Source organism: Hypanus sabinus, chromosome 4 (genome assembly GCF_030144855.1).
Source record: "Hypanus sabinus isolate sHypSab1 chromosome 4, sHypSab1.hap1, whole genome shotgun sequence".
Classification (NCBI taxonomy): Eukaryota; Metazoa; Chordata; class Chondrichthyes; order Myliobatiformes; family Dasyatidae; genus Hypanus; species Hypanus sabinus.
The window spans coordinates 10,713,572-10,729,094 of record NC_082709.1 but is presented as its reverse complement, the minus strand read 5'-3'; the positions used below and the strand labels follow the sequence as shown (position 1 = coordinate 10,729,094).

The 15,523-nt window shown below is 47.7% G+C and overlaps 1 protein-coding gene across 3 annotated transcripts in view; it reads left to right on the top strand.

The window, feature by feature from the left end:
- Positions 1-15,523, top strand: part of nostrin (nitric oxide synthase trafficking) — a 53,876-nt gene that overhangs the window by 13,096 nt on the left and 25,257 nt on the right. For 2 of the 3 annotated variants that reach the window (XM_059966389.1, XM_059966390.1), the window contains exon 3: positions 6,010-6,093. The exons of the other annotated variant lie outside the window; for it this stretch is intronic. In XM_059966389.1, the coding sequence (XP_059822372.1) occupies positions 6,010-6,093 (84 nt within the window). The remainder of the gene's footprint in view (positions 1-6,009; positions 6,094-15,523) is intronic. 3 annotated transcript variants of the gene reach the window in all.

The window sequence follows — 15,523 nt, the reverse complement described above, 5'->3', positions numbered from 1 at the left end:
CAGGTGACGGTGGAAACGCTCCACTAGCCCGTTCGACTGTGAGTGGTAGGCAATTGCGTGATGCAGCTGAGTCCCCAAAAGGCTGGCCATAGCTGACCACAGGCTGGAGGTGAACTGGGCGCCTCTGTCGGAGATAATGTGGGCCGGTACACCAAAGCAAGATATCCAGGTGGTGATCAGGGTTTGGGTGCAAGATTCGGAGGTGGTGTCGGTGAGCGGGACCGCCTCTAGCCATCTTGTGAACCGGTCCACGATAGTCAGGAGGTGCCGCGCTCCGCGCGACACTGGCAGGGGGCCCACGATATCCACATGAATGTGGTCGAAACCCCGGTGGGCGGGATGGAACTGCTGCGGTGGGGCTTTGGTGTGCCGCTGCACCTTGGCCGTCTGGCAGTGCATGCACGTTTTGGCCCATTCACTGACCTGTTTGCGGAGTCCGTGCCAAACGAACCTGCTGGAAACCATCCGGACAGTTGTCCGGATGGAGGGATGTGCCAAGTTATGAATTGAGTCGAAAACATGGCGCCGCCAGGCTGTCGAGACGATGGGACGGGGCTGGCCGGTGGCGACGTCACAGAGTAGGGTCCTCTCACCCGGGCCCACGGGGAGGTCCTGGAGCTACAAACCAGAGACTGCGGTTCTGTAACTCGAAATCTCCTCATCCGCCTGCTGCGCCTCTGCCAGTGCCTCAAAGCCTACCCCTTGGGAAAGGGCATTAACGGTAGGGTGAGAGAGTGCATCCGCCACGACATTGTCCTTACCCGAGACGTGCCGGACATCCGTCGTGTATTCAGAGATATAGGACAGGTGGCGTTGCTGGCGGGACGACCAGGGGTCAGACGCTTTCATAAACGCAAAGGTAAGCGGTTTGTGGTCCGTGAACGCGGTGAAGGGCCGACCTTCTAGGAAGTACCTGAAATGCCGGATTGCCAGGTAGAGCGCCAACAGTTCCCGGTCGAGAGCACTGTACTTGAGCTCAGGTGGCCACAGGTGTTTGCTGAAAAACACCAGGGGTTGCCAGTGACCTGCGATGAGTTGCTCCAGCACCTCACCGACTGCCGTGTTAGATGCGTCCACTGTGAGGGCGGTAGGGGCGTCCATTCTGGGATGTACTAGCATTGCGGCATCCGCCAAAGCTTCCTTTGTTTGAACGAAAGCGGCGGCGGACTCCTCGTCCCAGGTAATGTCCTTGTTCGGACCCGATATCAGGGCGAACAGGGGGCACATGATCCGGGCAGCTGAAGGGAGGAAGCAGTGGTAGAAATTGACCATACCTACGAATTCCTGAAGGCCTTTGATCCCGGTGGGTCGGGGGAAGTGGCAGACCGCATCTACCTTAGCGGGCAGAGGGGTTGCCCAGTCTTTAGTAATCCTGTGACCCAGGAAGTCAATGGTACCGAGTCCGAATTGGCATTTGGCGGGGTTTATTGTAAGACCGTACTCACTCAGTCGGGCGCAGAGTTGACGGAGGTGGGACAGATGCTCCAGATGACTGCTGCTGGCTATGAGGATGCCGTCCAAATAGATGAACGCGAAGTCCAGGTCCCGTCCCACCGTATCCATTAACCGCTGGAACGTCTGTGCGGCATTCTTCAGACCAAACAGCATGCGGAAGAACTCAAAAAGGCCAAACAGGGTGATGAGAGCCATTTTGGGGACGTCGTCAGGATGCATCGGGATTTGATGGTACCCTCGGACGAGATCTACCTTGGAGAAGATCCGTGCGCCGTGCAGGTTTGCTGCAAAGTCCTGAATGTGCGGCACAGGGTAGCAGTCCGGTGTGGTAGCCTCGTTCAGCCTGCAGTAGTCGCCGCACGGTCTCCAGCCTCCCGTCGCTTTGGGCACCATGTGCAGTGGGGAGGCCCATGGGCTGTCGGACCGCCGGATGATCCCCAATTCCTCCATCCTCTGGAACTCCTCCTTCGCCAGTTGGAGCTTGTCCGGGGGAAGCCGCCGAGCGCGGGCATGGAGGGGTGGTCCCTGGGTCGGGATGTGGTGCTGTACGCCGTGTCGGGGCATGGCCACTGTGAACTGCAGTGCCAGAACTGATGGGAAATCCGCCAGGACCCTGGTGAAGTCGTTGTCGGACAGCGTGATGGAGCCGAGGTGAGGGGCTGGCAACTGGGCTGCACCCAGGGAGAACGTCTGAAAGGTCTCGGCGATAACCAGTCTCTTCCTGGGCAGGTCAACCAGTAGGCTGTGAGCCCGCAAAAAATCCGCACCCAGAAGCGGTTGGGCTATGGCGGCCAGTGTAAAGTCCCATGTGAACTGGCTGGAGCCGAACTGTAGCTGCACCTGACGGGTGCCATAGGTCCTTACTGTGCTGCCGTTCACGGCCCTCGGGGGGGCCCCGGTCCCCTGCTGCGGGTGTCGTAACTCGTCGGAGGTAAAACGCTGATCTCGGCACCAGTGTCGACCAAAAACCGGCATCCCGACCTGCTATCCCACACATACAGGAGGCTATCCCGATGGCCAGCCGCCGCTGATGGCTACGTTTCCCGGGAACTTGCAGGGCGGGCGACAACGGCGGGCTTCTGTGCCCCACCGCTGGTGGTAGAAGCACTAGTGTTCATTGGGCCGGGGGTTGGCGGGCTCTGTGGCCGGGCCTGGACTGGTTTGCTGCTGGGTGCGTGGCTGGGAGATCTGTGCGATGGATGGGGCTCACCTTTTTGGCGATCCACAGCAAGTCCGCCCGGGCTACCACCTTCCGGGGGTCACTGAAATCCGCGTCGGACAGCAGCAGGCATACGTCCCCGGGCAGCTGCTCCAGGAATGCCTGCTCAAACATGAGGCAGGGTGTGTGTCCGTCAGCTAGAGACAACATCTCATTCATTAAAGCCGAAGGAGGTCTGTCGCCCAAGCCATCCAGGTGCAGTAAACGGGCAGCCCGCTCGCGCTGTGAGAGTCCGAAAGTCCTGAGGAGCAGGGCTTTGAATTCCGTGTACTTGCTGTCTGCCGGGGGCGACTGTACGAACTCCGCGACCTGGGCCGCTGTGTCCTGGTCGAGGGAGCCCACCACGTAGTAGTAGCGGGTGTCTTCTGAGGTGATCTGGCGAACGTGGAATTGGGCTTCGGCTTGCTGGAACCATAGGTTCGGTCGCTGTGTCCAGAAACCCGGCAGTTTCAACGAAACAGCATGAACAGAGGCGGCATCAGTCATTTCTGGTCCAAAAATCGTTTGGACTGTCGGGGTCACCAATTGTAGCGGTGTGCTACATGCAGCGCTAGAATTATGACACGGGGTCGGTAACTGCAGTCAAAGGAAAAAACTTTATTCGAAATCCTCAGCCTCACTTTTAAGCCTCCCTCAACCTGCCCCCCGTGGCGCAGAGGCTCCAAAGCTCTGTGCTCGCAAATCCCCACAGGCTATCTCCCTTAGCCGGAACGCTGGCTAATTGTGAGCCGGTTCGGATGTGCCAGGAAATGGGTCGCCACAATATGGATGGATGATCCTGTCAGATGTGACAGTTCTAATAATCTCAACAACTAACTGGAGGCACAAGATTTCTGTGGCTGCTGACTTCACCCACCCTCACAGTCACCTATTCCCCAAATTCCCATCAGGAAGATTTTTTTTTAAAGTCCATCACCACCAGGATTACAGGCTTCTTTCCTGCAGCTAACCAGCTTCTCAACAAAACTCGGTCAGGTGTAATATTCTAACTGGTTTGCTGTCAAATGGTCTTTCCTGTTCTTCTTGTTCTGTTGATAAATATTGAGTCCAATCATATGTTAAGAGTAAATTTAGTTATCAAAGTATTCAAATGTCATCAAATACATTTTCCTGTGGGCATACTCGATAGATCTATAGAATAGAAACTATAACAGAATCAATGAAAGATCAACCAGAATGCAGAAAGCAACAAACTGCAAATGCAAATATAAATAAATAGCAATAAATAACAACAACATGAAATAGCAAGATAGTCCTTAAAGTGAGATCATTGGTTGTAGGGACATTTTGATGATTGGGCAAGTGAGTGTAGCTATCCCCTTTTGTTCAAGAACCTGATGGTTGAGGGGTGGTAACTTTTCTGGGACCTTGTATTGTAAGTCCTGAGGCTTTCGACCTGCTGACAGCAGTGAGGGAAGAGCCTGGCCTGGGTGATGGGGTTCTCTGCTGATGGATACTGCTTTCCTACGGCAGTGTTTCATGGTTGGGAGGGCTTTTCCCGTGATATACTGGGCCAGATCACTACCTTTTACAAGATTTTCCATTCAAAGGCATATGTGCTCATTTCTATGTTCGATTATTGACGTTTGCACATGTGACCATTCTGCTAATTGTTGATTGCTCATGGCTGTTAGTGCTATTGACTCAAGAAGAAGGGTGGAAGGCAGCAGAAAGAAAACTAGAGACCTGTTGGCCTGATATCAGTGGCTGGAAAGTTATTGGCATCGATTGTTAGGGATGAGATTATGGAATACCTGGAGGCACATGATATGATAGGCCAAAGCCAGCATGGTTTCCTGAAAGGGAAATCCTGCCTGACCAACCTACTGCAGTTTTTGGAGGAAATTACCAGCAGAGTAGACAAAGGAGATGCAGTAGATGTGGTGTACTTGAAATTTCAGAGGCCTTTGACAAGGTACCACTCACAAGGCTGCTTAGCAAGATAAGAGCCAATGGAATTACAGGGAGGTTACGAGCATGGTTAGAGCATTGCTAGTCGGCAGAAAACAGAGTGGGAATAAACGGATCCTATTCCGGCTGGTTGCCGGTTACCAGTGCAGTTCCACAGGGGTTGGTGTTGGGACCACTGTTTTTTTTACAATGTACGTCAGTGATTTGGTCTATGGTATTAATGGATTTGTGGCTAAATTTGCCAATGATACAAAGATAGGTGGAGGAGCGGGTAGTGTTGAGGAAACAGAGAGCCCGCAGAGAGACTAGAGAGTTTAGGGGAAAGGGCAAAGAAGTGGCAAATAAAGTGTTATAAAATATATGGTAATGCATTTTGGTGGAAGAATTAAGTGGGCAGACCATTATTTAGATGGGGAGAGAATTCAAATTGCAGAGATGTGAAGGGACTTGGGAGTCCATGAGCGAGATACCCTAAAGGTTAACCTCCAGGTTGAGTTGGTTGTGAAGAGGGTGAATGCAATGTTGGCATTCATTTCTAGAGGGATAGAATATAAGAGCAGGGATGTGATGTTGAGGCTCTATAAGGCACTCATGAGACTACACTTGGAGTATTGTGTGTAGTTTCAGGATCCTTATTTTAGAAAGCATATACTGACATTGGAGAGGGTTCAGAGAAGATTCACAGGAATGATTCCTTAGGGTTAACTTATGAGGAACATGTGGCAACTCTTGGGCTGTATTCCCTGGAGTTCAGGAGAATGAGGATAGAAACATCCTGAATGTTAAAAGGCCTGAACAGATTAGATATGGCAAAGTTATTTCCCATGTTAGTGGATTCCGGAACAAGAGGGCATGACTTCAAGATTGAAGGATGTCCATTTAGAACTGAGATGCGGAGAAATTACTTTAGTCAGAGGGTGGTAAATCTGTGGAATTTGTTGCCACGGGCGGCTGTGGAGGCCAAGTCATTGGGTGTATTTAAGGCAGAGATAGATATTAGCCAGGGCATCAAAGGGTATGGGGAGAAAGCAGGGGAGTGGGAATGATCGGAAGAATTGGATCAGCCCATGATTGAATGGCGGAGCAGACTTGATGGGCCAAATGGCCTACTTCTGCTCCTATATCTTATGGTCTTATGGTGAATTGTGTTGTCTGTCATGGTGTTTCCTGTGTTTTATGTTCAACGTCAAACCACAATCAATTCTGGTAAATTCCACATACTGGCAATAAAGTAATTCTGATTCATCCTATAAGGTATTGTTTCGAAGCAAAATCAAACAATTGCGCAGCATTAAAAACTGAATAGTGTGTATCAAAACTATGTGTTGGTCTTAAAAATAAAAGGCAGGATTAGCTTGCAGTGACATTTATCAACCATTTTAACCTGCCCTAAATCACATTATAGCTTCTTATGTCTGTTTCAGGATTGAACTGGAAAAGATGTATGCCAAGGGTCTCAACAGGCTAGCTAACAAAGTTACAAAAGCATCCAAAGACATAATTAAAAAGTAAGAAATTTATTTGAAACTTAAAGCTTAATTTTTACAAAAATATCAACTAGAAGCTGTGTTCTCTGTTTGCTTCTTGCATCTGCCCCTCCCCTTTCACTAAAATGCTCCTGACTTTTACCTTAACTTTCAGTTTTTACCCCCCCCCCACCCCTTGATTTCTTTAATAGCCAAAAATCTATCCATCTTCTTAGATAAGCTAAGTAATTGTGTCTGTATAGCTCTCCTGGATAGAGAATTCCAAAGATTCAGTATTCACTATGTGAAGTAATTTCTCCCAATCTCAACCAGAATTCCCTCTAAATTTATTACAATCAAAATAACAGCTTATCACCACCCTCAGGGAGGAGGCACAGCTCAACGGTTCAGGAACAGCCTCTTCCTCCCTGCCATCAGATTTCTGAATGGACATTGAACCCATGAACATTACCTCACTACTTTTTTACTTTCTATTTTTGCACTACTTGTTTAACTTAACTATTTAATATTTATTTACTGTAATTTATGTTTTTTCCTATTATTATGTGTTGTTCTGCTGCAGCAAAGACAACAAATTTCACGACCTATCCTGGTGAAAATAAATCTGATTCTGATTTGAATGAAATTATTGCTTAATTCTAGTTTGTGTACTGAAAGATTGTCCCATGCCTGGTATTGAAATTGTAACAAAGAAATCTGTCTTTTTTTGGCTGAAGTTTCTTTCTGTAAAGTGTCAGGTTTGAGTTGGAAACCACAAGAACTCCAGATGCTGGTAACTGCAATTCAAAACACAAAATGCTGGCAACTGTCAGCTGGCACTGTGTGGAATGAGAGAGTTATTGTTTCAGGTCAAAGATCCTTCATCAAAATTGGGAAAACAAGTTGGATTTAGTGTACAGAAAAGCTGGGATTGTGTTGAGAGATGGTTAGGATAATGGGAATACCTATGATTTTCTGAGGCCGTGATCAGCCAGAAACAAAGGGTATCAGATTGATTGGTGGCTTGTCGCCCACTTTTCCTATACTGCATCGACAACTGCATTGGTGCTGCTTCCTGCGCCCATTTCAAACTCGTCGACTTCATCAACTTTGCCTCCAACTTCCACCCCGCCCTCAAATTTACCTGGTCCATTTCCAACGCATCCCTCTCCTTTCTTGATCTCTCTGTCTCCTGGAGACAGCTTATCTACTATGTCTATTATAAACTCACAGACTGTCACAGCTACCTGGACTATATACCACTTCCTACACTGTTACTTGTAAAAATGCCATCCCCTTCTCTCAATTTCTCCAGCTCTGGCATATCTGCTCTCAGGTTGAGGCTTTTCATTCCAGAATGAAGGAGATGCCCTCCTTTTTCCCTACTTCCACCATCAATGCTGCCCTGAACCGCAGCTCTTCCATTTCATGCACATCTGCCCTCGCACCATTCTCCCACCACCCCAACAGGGATAGGGTTCCTCTTGTTCAAAGGTACAATGTAATGTCAAGAGAAATATATACAGTGTACATCCTAAAAACAGAGGAACCACCCACAGAAACAGAACGACAGTTAAATGTTAGAACCCCAGCTCCCCCCTCCCACGCATAAGAGGCAGCAAGCAACAATCCCCCCTCCTCCCACCGTCAAAACAAAAGCAATGGCACCATCGAATACTCAAGCATGAGCAAAGCAATAGCAAAGACACAGACTTGCAGCGACCCCAGAGGCTTCGTATTTCACCCGCTATTTGACAGACTGCAGGTTCTCTCTCTCCCTAATAAGGGAGGAAGAGGTGTCTCCATTTTCCCAGCGAATGGGGAGACATAACAAACAACTCGCTGGTTTACGATGTTAAAAGCCTGTTATGTTGTTCTTTGAGCTGTGTGCCTGAAGATCGCAAAGATCCCGGGTCTCCAGGCACACAGCCGTAGATATTTCGACTCCCCTGATGACACACGGGTCTCCTGTCGTGACACCGACTCTCGATCCGCCCGTCTCCAGAGCCCGAGATCTTAGGCCGAGCCTTTGGCAGGCCGAACAATGGCCGGTTATGGACCCCCGAGAGCGGGTCCCATTCCCGCAAACAACCGTAGTCGGTGTGTAACTCCAGGTCAGGGTCTTCAAAAGAACCCTGAAAGGGAAAAACAGAGATATTAAAGATCGAAATAGAGCTGTTTCTGAAAATGCAAGCAAAGGAGTCGCCATTGACGCTCCTAACCGCCACCTTCTTTTCCTCAGCTACCACAAAATAAGTCTCTGCATCCAGCACATAATTCCATAATTCTCCAAAACATCCACCACCTCCAACAGAATCCCACTAACGAACACATCCCCCCCCCACTTTCTGCTTTCCACAGGGATCACTCCCTATGCAACTCCCTTGTCCATTCGTCCCTCCCCACTGAACTCCCTCCTGGCACTTATCCTTGCAAACACAGCAAGAGCTGCACCTGTCCCTACACCTCCTCCCTCACTACCATTCAGGGCCCCAAACAGTCCTTCCAGCTGAGGTGACACATCGCCTGTGAGTCTGTTGGGGTCATCTACTTTATCTGGTGCTCCCGGTGTGGCCTCCTGTGTATCGGTGAGACCCAACGCAGATTGGGAGACCACTTCGCCGAGCACCTATGCTCTATCCATCGGAAAAAGCAGGATCTCCCAGTTACCGCTCATTTTAATCCCACTTCCCATTCTAACGTCAGTCCATGGCCTCCTCTACTGTTGCAATGAGGCCACAGGCTGGAGGAGCAACATTCTGTCTGGTTTGCCTCCACCCTGATGGTGTGAGCATCGATTTCTCAATCTTTCGATAATGCCCCCACCCCCTTTCCCCATCCCCACCCCCATTCCCCATCCCCTTCACCCCTCTCACCTTATCTCCTTGCCTGCCCATCACCTCCCTCTGGTGCTCCTCACCCTTTCTTCCATGACCTTCTGTCCTCTCCTATTAGATTCTTCCTTCTCCAGCGCTGAATCTCTCTCACCAATCAACTTCCCAGCTCTTTATTTCACCCCTCCTTCTCCCACTCCCGCCACTTTCACCACCTTCTTCTTGTGTTTCTCCCTCTCCTCCGCCTTCTAACTCTGACTCCTCACCTTTTTTTTAAATCTGAAGTTCAACCTGACACGTCGACTGCACTCTTTTTCCATGGATGCTGCCTGGCCTACTGAGTTCCTCCAGCAGTTTGTGTGTGTTGCTTTGAATCTTCAGCATCTGCTGATTTTCTCTTGTTTGAGAATGATGGAGGTGTGCAAAACAAAAAGTTGTGAAATACTGGGCTGTCTGACTCTCTCAGCAGGTCAGTTTGAGCTAATGGGGAGAGAACAGCTGGCCAATATCATAGAGGATTACAAATGACGGTATCCTCAGTTCTGCTTTAGACGTAGGAAGTGACTTGGCTGATGTTGTAGAATTCAATGTTGAGTCAGAAGTCTACAACCAGGCCAGATGTAAGAAAGTTTGTCTTGGAGCTGGTTGTAACAGTACAGGAGGCCACAGACCCGTGGTCTGAGTGGGAGTGCGATGGAAAACTGTAGACTCCAGCCCCTTGGTATGAAAGTTGAATTCTCCAACTTCCGGTAATTCCCTCCCTCTCCCTTCCACCATCCCACTTTCACTCTGCCTCCTCTTCTAGCTGCCTATCACCTCTCTCATGATCCTGCCCTCTTCTACTACCCATAGTGCTTTCTCCTTACATTCCTTCTTCACCTCTCCTGCCTATCCCCTCCCTGCTTCCCCTCCCCCACCCCTTGATCTTTCCTCTGATTGGTTTTCCACCCTCCCCTCACCTTTATGGGGCCTCTGCCCCCTCCTCCTTCAGTCCTGATGAAGGGTCTTGGCCCGAAACATTGACTGCTCGTTTCAACGAATGCTGCCCGAACTGCTGAGTTCATCCAGCTTGTTTGCTCGAGTTGATATTTCTGTTGCCTGCCACTTGAGATCACCCCTGTGGAACAAGTGCAGATACTCTGCAAAACATTCACTCATTCCACACTTTAATTGTACAGTACTGTGCAAAAGTCATAGAAAAGTACAGGGCAGACCAGGCCCTTTGGCCCATCTAGTCCATACCAAACCATTTAAACCATGGACCTGCACCGGGACCATAGCCCTCCATCCCCCTCCCATCCATGTTTCTATTCAAACTTCGATTCAGTATTGAAATCGAGCTTGCATTCACTTGTGCTGGCAGCTAGATCCACACTCCCACAACCCTATGAGTGATAAGTTTCCTCTTGGGTTCTGCTGAAGCTTTTACCTTTCACCCTTGACCCTTGACCTTCAGTTGTAGTCCCACCCAACCCCAGTGGAAAGAGGAAAAAGAGAGTCAGCAGATGTTTGAAATCCAAAGCAACACACACAACATGCTGGAGGAACTCAGCAGGCCGGGCAGCTTCTATGGAAAAGAGTAAACACTCGAGGTTTTTGTCTGAGATCCTTCATCAGGACTCAATCCCGGAACTGTTTTTGTGAACCTGCTTTGAACCCTCTTCGATGTCAGCACATCCTTTCTCAGATAAAGGGCCCAAATCTGCTCACAATACTTGCACACCAGTGCTTTAGTTAAACATTGACATTATAATCTGTCAGATTGTCTTTCCCAATTGTTTATGAAGTTAGATACTGTTTCTGGGTAGAATGAGGATAAATGGTCAGGATTCTTGATGAAATGAAGGTGCTATCAAAATGCTAACTGCATTGGAAATTGTCCACTTAGAACATAGAAGAGTACAGCACAGGAACAGGCCATTCGGCCCACAATGCTGTGCTGAACCAGCTAAAAAGCAAATCAAACACCCAAACACTAATCCCTCCTACCCACTTCCTTACATCCATGTGCCTATCTAAACATCTCTTTAAAAACCTCTGTTGTATTTGCCTCTGTCACCATATCAGGCAGTGCATTCTCAGCATCCACCACTCTAGATAAGTTTAAAAAAAACTTGCCCCTCACGTCCACTCTGAACCCACCTCCTCTCCCCCTCAGCGCATCCTCTCTGGTACTAGACATTTCAACTCTAGACAGATACCCTCTGTCCACTTTATCTATGCCTTCAGTTACATACCCCGTAACTGGGTGTCTTACCAGCAAAGATAGAAGTATCTGTTGGAGTCTAGTACTATTATCAAAATAGTGTTTATTAGTAAAATATATAAATCAATATCAACAATGCAAATATACAGATAATACACGTTAGCAATACTAAACCTAAAAGTGTGGGTATAATAATAATCAATAATAAACAAGTTCTATCGATGTCGAGGGGATAATGAATGGTCATATGTGGATATAAAGTTCAGTTCAGTTCATACAGGCTGAGGTAGTTGTTGGTGGATGTGTTGTAATTGTTGGGGAGAGAGAGAGAGAGTGAGCAAACAAACAGTAACAGCCAGTCAAACCTTCCTTTGCATTCTTGATCCATCGATGTGTTGTTGTGGCCATTCAGGTATGACCCCTCTGTCCTTTAGCTAGACCATTCTTCTATGGTGGACTCGTCACCCAGGCAAGGGTGGACAGACACACAAGCCCCCACCGGCCTCGCTATAAACACTGTGAGTTAAAATTGACTGAACCTTCGTTCAGTCTCCGATGCCCCCACACCTTCTCGTGGGTTCCAGCACTTAAGCAGTGCTCACTAGTGTGTCTCCTGATGCATCTCTTGGTGTGTCTGAGGGGTGTCTCCCCAGACCTCACTTTTATCCCTACTCACGGGGTCTCAGGTGTCAATCAGTTTTGAATGGCTTAGCCCATCAAACCAGCCCACTCTGGCTGTCCACTGAGGAGTTTTAATGTACAGAATAGTACCAAGTAAACAGCCCTCTCCGGAGCCATAAGTCTTTCAGGAGTCATAATATGGTGGAACAACGAGTCTCTTCCTCCCTGTGTTATATCTCCCTTATCTGAAGCAAATGTTCCAGTCCCAGTATGTTTTTGTTCCATCTCTTTCTCTCTCATTAGCAGCCTGGCAACAGTAACGGTTTGTAATTCTCCCAGGGGAGGGGGACATGGGCAACCCTGTACCCTTCTGCCCATCAGAGTTGTTCATCCTTCGTAACACCCCCATCCTTCTAGGAATTTTCACCAAAGGGGAAAATTAACTAGTACAGCGTTTTACAGGATTACAGAGTTTAGCTAAAATACAGAAGTGTTCTTAACTATAAAGCAATACAGATACACCTTCACTTAGCATCTAGATAACCAGTCAGCGATTACATTGTCACTTCCTTTAATATATTGTATCCGAATATCAAACTCTTGTAGCATCAGACTCCAATTTAATAATTTCTTGTTTTTATTTTTCATGTTAGCCAGGGATACCAAAGGGTTGTGATCTGTATAAACAATTAAGGGTCCTTGTGCTGAACAAATGTACACTTCAAAATGTATTGCCAAAACAAGTGCCAACAATTCTCTTTCTACAGTAGAGTAATTCCTCTGGTGCACATTGAACTTCCAAGAGAAATATGCTACCGGGTGTTCCACCCCATCCCCTGCTTTCGGCAATAGGACTGCCCCAGCAGCCTCGTCACTTGCATCAGTCGCCAGGGAGAAAGGTTCTAACAAGTCAGGTGCCTTTAACAAAGGGTGATGGCACAGTATGGTTTTTAACTGGTCAAAAGCATCCTGACAAGAATTGTTCCACTCAAATTTTTCTTCCTTCTGTAGGAGTTTTGTAAGCGGGAGGGCGATATCAACAAAATTCTTACAAAATTTTTGATAGTACCCCACCATGCCCTAAAATCTTCTCAAGGCTCTCTTATTTGTTGGTACAGGAACCTCAGAAATAGCCTGTACTTTGCACAGGAGCCAACTGCCCCTGCCCTACCACATACCCCAAGTAGGTGATTGTGGCATGACCAAATTCACTCTTTGCAAGGTTCACTGTAAGTTGGGCTGCAGACATTCTTTTATACAGGTTTTCTACAGCCTCAATGTGCTCATCCCAGGTGTCAGTCCAAACTACCACATCGTCAATATAAGCCTTGGTATTTGTTAACCCTTTTATCACCATGTCAATCATCCTCTGGAATGTTCCTGGTGCATTTTTCATTCCGAACGGCAAGCCATTGTACTCGTAAAACCCGGATGGGGTGACAAAGGCTGAAATTTCTTGAGCTCTGTCCGTTAAAGGAACGCACCAGTATCCCTTTAACAAGTCAATCTTAGTGATGTACCTCGCTTTCCCCATTTTATCAATGCAATCGTCCACCCTAGGGATAGGGTAAGCATCTGTCTGCGTTACAGCATTCACCTTTCTGTAATCTGTACAGAATTTTATACTACCGTCCGGTTTCAGTACTACCACGCAGGGAGAGGCCCACGCAGAAGAGGATTCACAAATTATACCAGCAGCTAGCATATGCTCAATTTCTTTTTCTGCTAGCTTGCTCTTTTCCAAATTCATCCGATAAGGGGATTGTTTAATAGGCTGGGTCGAGGTAACAATGACATCATGCTCTGTTCCTTTACACCTCCTTGGAACATCTGGACATAAATCTGTATGCCGTTTAATGTGCTGTGTTAACTGCTCTCTTTGTTCAGGCTCTAAGTGATTGACTTTATCAGCAAGGTTGGCAAGAATAACTGAGTTCTCTAGTCTGGTTGGTATTATACTTATCTTTTCAAAACGCTCTGGGTCCTCCTCAACACTCCTCTCTGCCTCATCAGTTTCCGTGACTGCACCGACCTCCGCGGAGGTCGTTTCATGATAACCTTTCAGCATGTTTACATGAACCCACTGGTTCGGCTTGTGTCTATCAGGGGTTTCAATCACATAATTCAGCGAGTCTATTTTCTTAACTACTTTGTATGGTCCTTGAAACCTTGCCTGTAGGGGGTTGGTAACTGCAGGGAATAGGACTAAGACTTTATCGCCCACGTGAAATTCTTGCTCTCAGGAACGTTTGTCATACCATTGTTTCGTTCTCGTCTGGGAGTCTTTTAAATTTTCTTTTGCCAAAGCGCATACTTTATGGAGTCTTTCCCGGAATTTTAAAACATAGTCAATCACACTGACTTGAACGTTCGGGCTAGACCACTTCTCTTTAAGTAGGGTTAAAGGTCCTCTGGGCCTGTGATCAAAAACGAGCTCAAACGGACTGAACCCCAGAGATTCCTGAATCGTATCCCTTACTGCAAATAACAGAAGTGGTAATGCATCATCCCAGTCTCAAACGTTTTCCTGACAGTAAGTTATAATCATAGTCTTTAGTGTAGTGTGGAATCTTTCCAACGCTCCTTGAGATTCTGGATGGTATGCAGAAGCTAAAAATTTGTTTAACTCCCATCTGTGTCATCATTTGCTGAAATGCTCTGGATGTGAATGTACTCCACTGATCCGATTGTATTTCCTTAGGTAGCCCCACTGTGGTAAATAATATAATGAGGGCCTTCACCACCGCAGGGGTCCTAATATTCCCCAGAGGCACAGCCTCTGGAAATCGTGTAGCAGCACACATCATGGTCATGACTTACTGCCGCCCCCTCGCTGTTCTAGGCAAAGGACCCACAAAATCCACAATAATTCGGGAGAAAGGCTCCTCAAAAGCGGATATCGGTCTGAGAGGTGCCTTAGGGATAACCTGGTTCGGCTTTCCTACCACCAGACACGTATGGCACCGTTTACAATAATCAGCTATATCCTTCCTCATTTTTGACCAATAGAAATCATTCATAACTCTATCTACTGTCTTCCTTACTCCCAAATGTCCACCTGGAGGTCCCTTGTGAGCTAAGTTCAAAATTTCACCCCGATACACCTTCGGAACTACCACCTGATGTTCTACTGCCCAGTCATCATCGACTGGCACCGTGGTCGGCCTCCACTTCCTCATCAACACTCCCTCCTTCAGGTAGTAGCCCTTTGGTTCTTTATCCCGTTCTGTCTCAGAAAGAACTGACTCTCTCAATGCCACAAGCTCCTCGTCACGTCCTTGCTCCTTTATAAATTCTTTTCTTGCTAAGGGTAGGTCTACCTCCTCTCCTTTATCCTCTTTCACCTCCCTATTCTCCGCTTTACCATCCCCTAACCCCTCTTGGTACAGGGTCGGTAAAAACCTCTCAGCCAAATCAACACAGGACTGATTTAAACTGTCCTCTTTCTCAGCCGCTTTTCTCAACATGCTGCGAGTGATTGCGCATGCGGGATAGATCTTAGAATCCAGGGGCGGGTCCTCAGCACTCACAAGCTTGCTCGTCAATTTCACTGCTGAACACACGTCACCACCTGCTAAATCATTACCAAGAAGGACGTCTACGCCGTCTCTCGGTAATTCTGACCACACCCCTACTTTGACTGGTCCAGATACCAGGTCACATTTTAAAATGATCCCATGCAAAGGCACAGCTTCTGTCCCTTTTTCTATACCTCTTAAAACTGCCTCTCCGGTCTCGGGACCAAAATCTAGCACCTTACTTAGGATCAATGACTGGTCAGCCCCAGTATCTCTCCAGATTCTCACTGGAA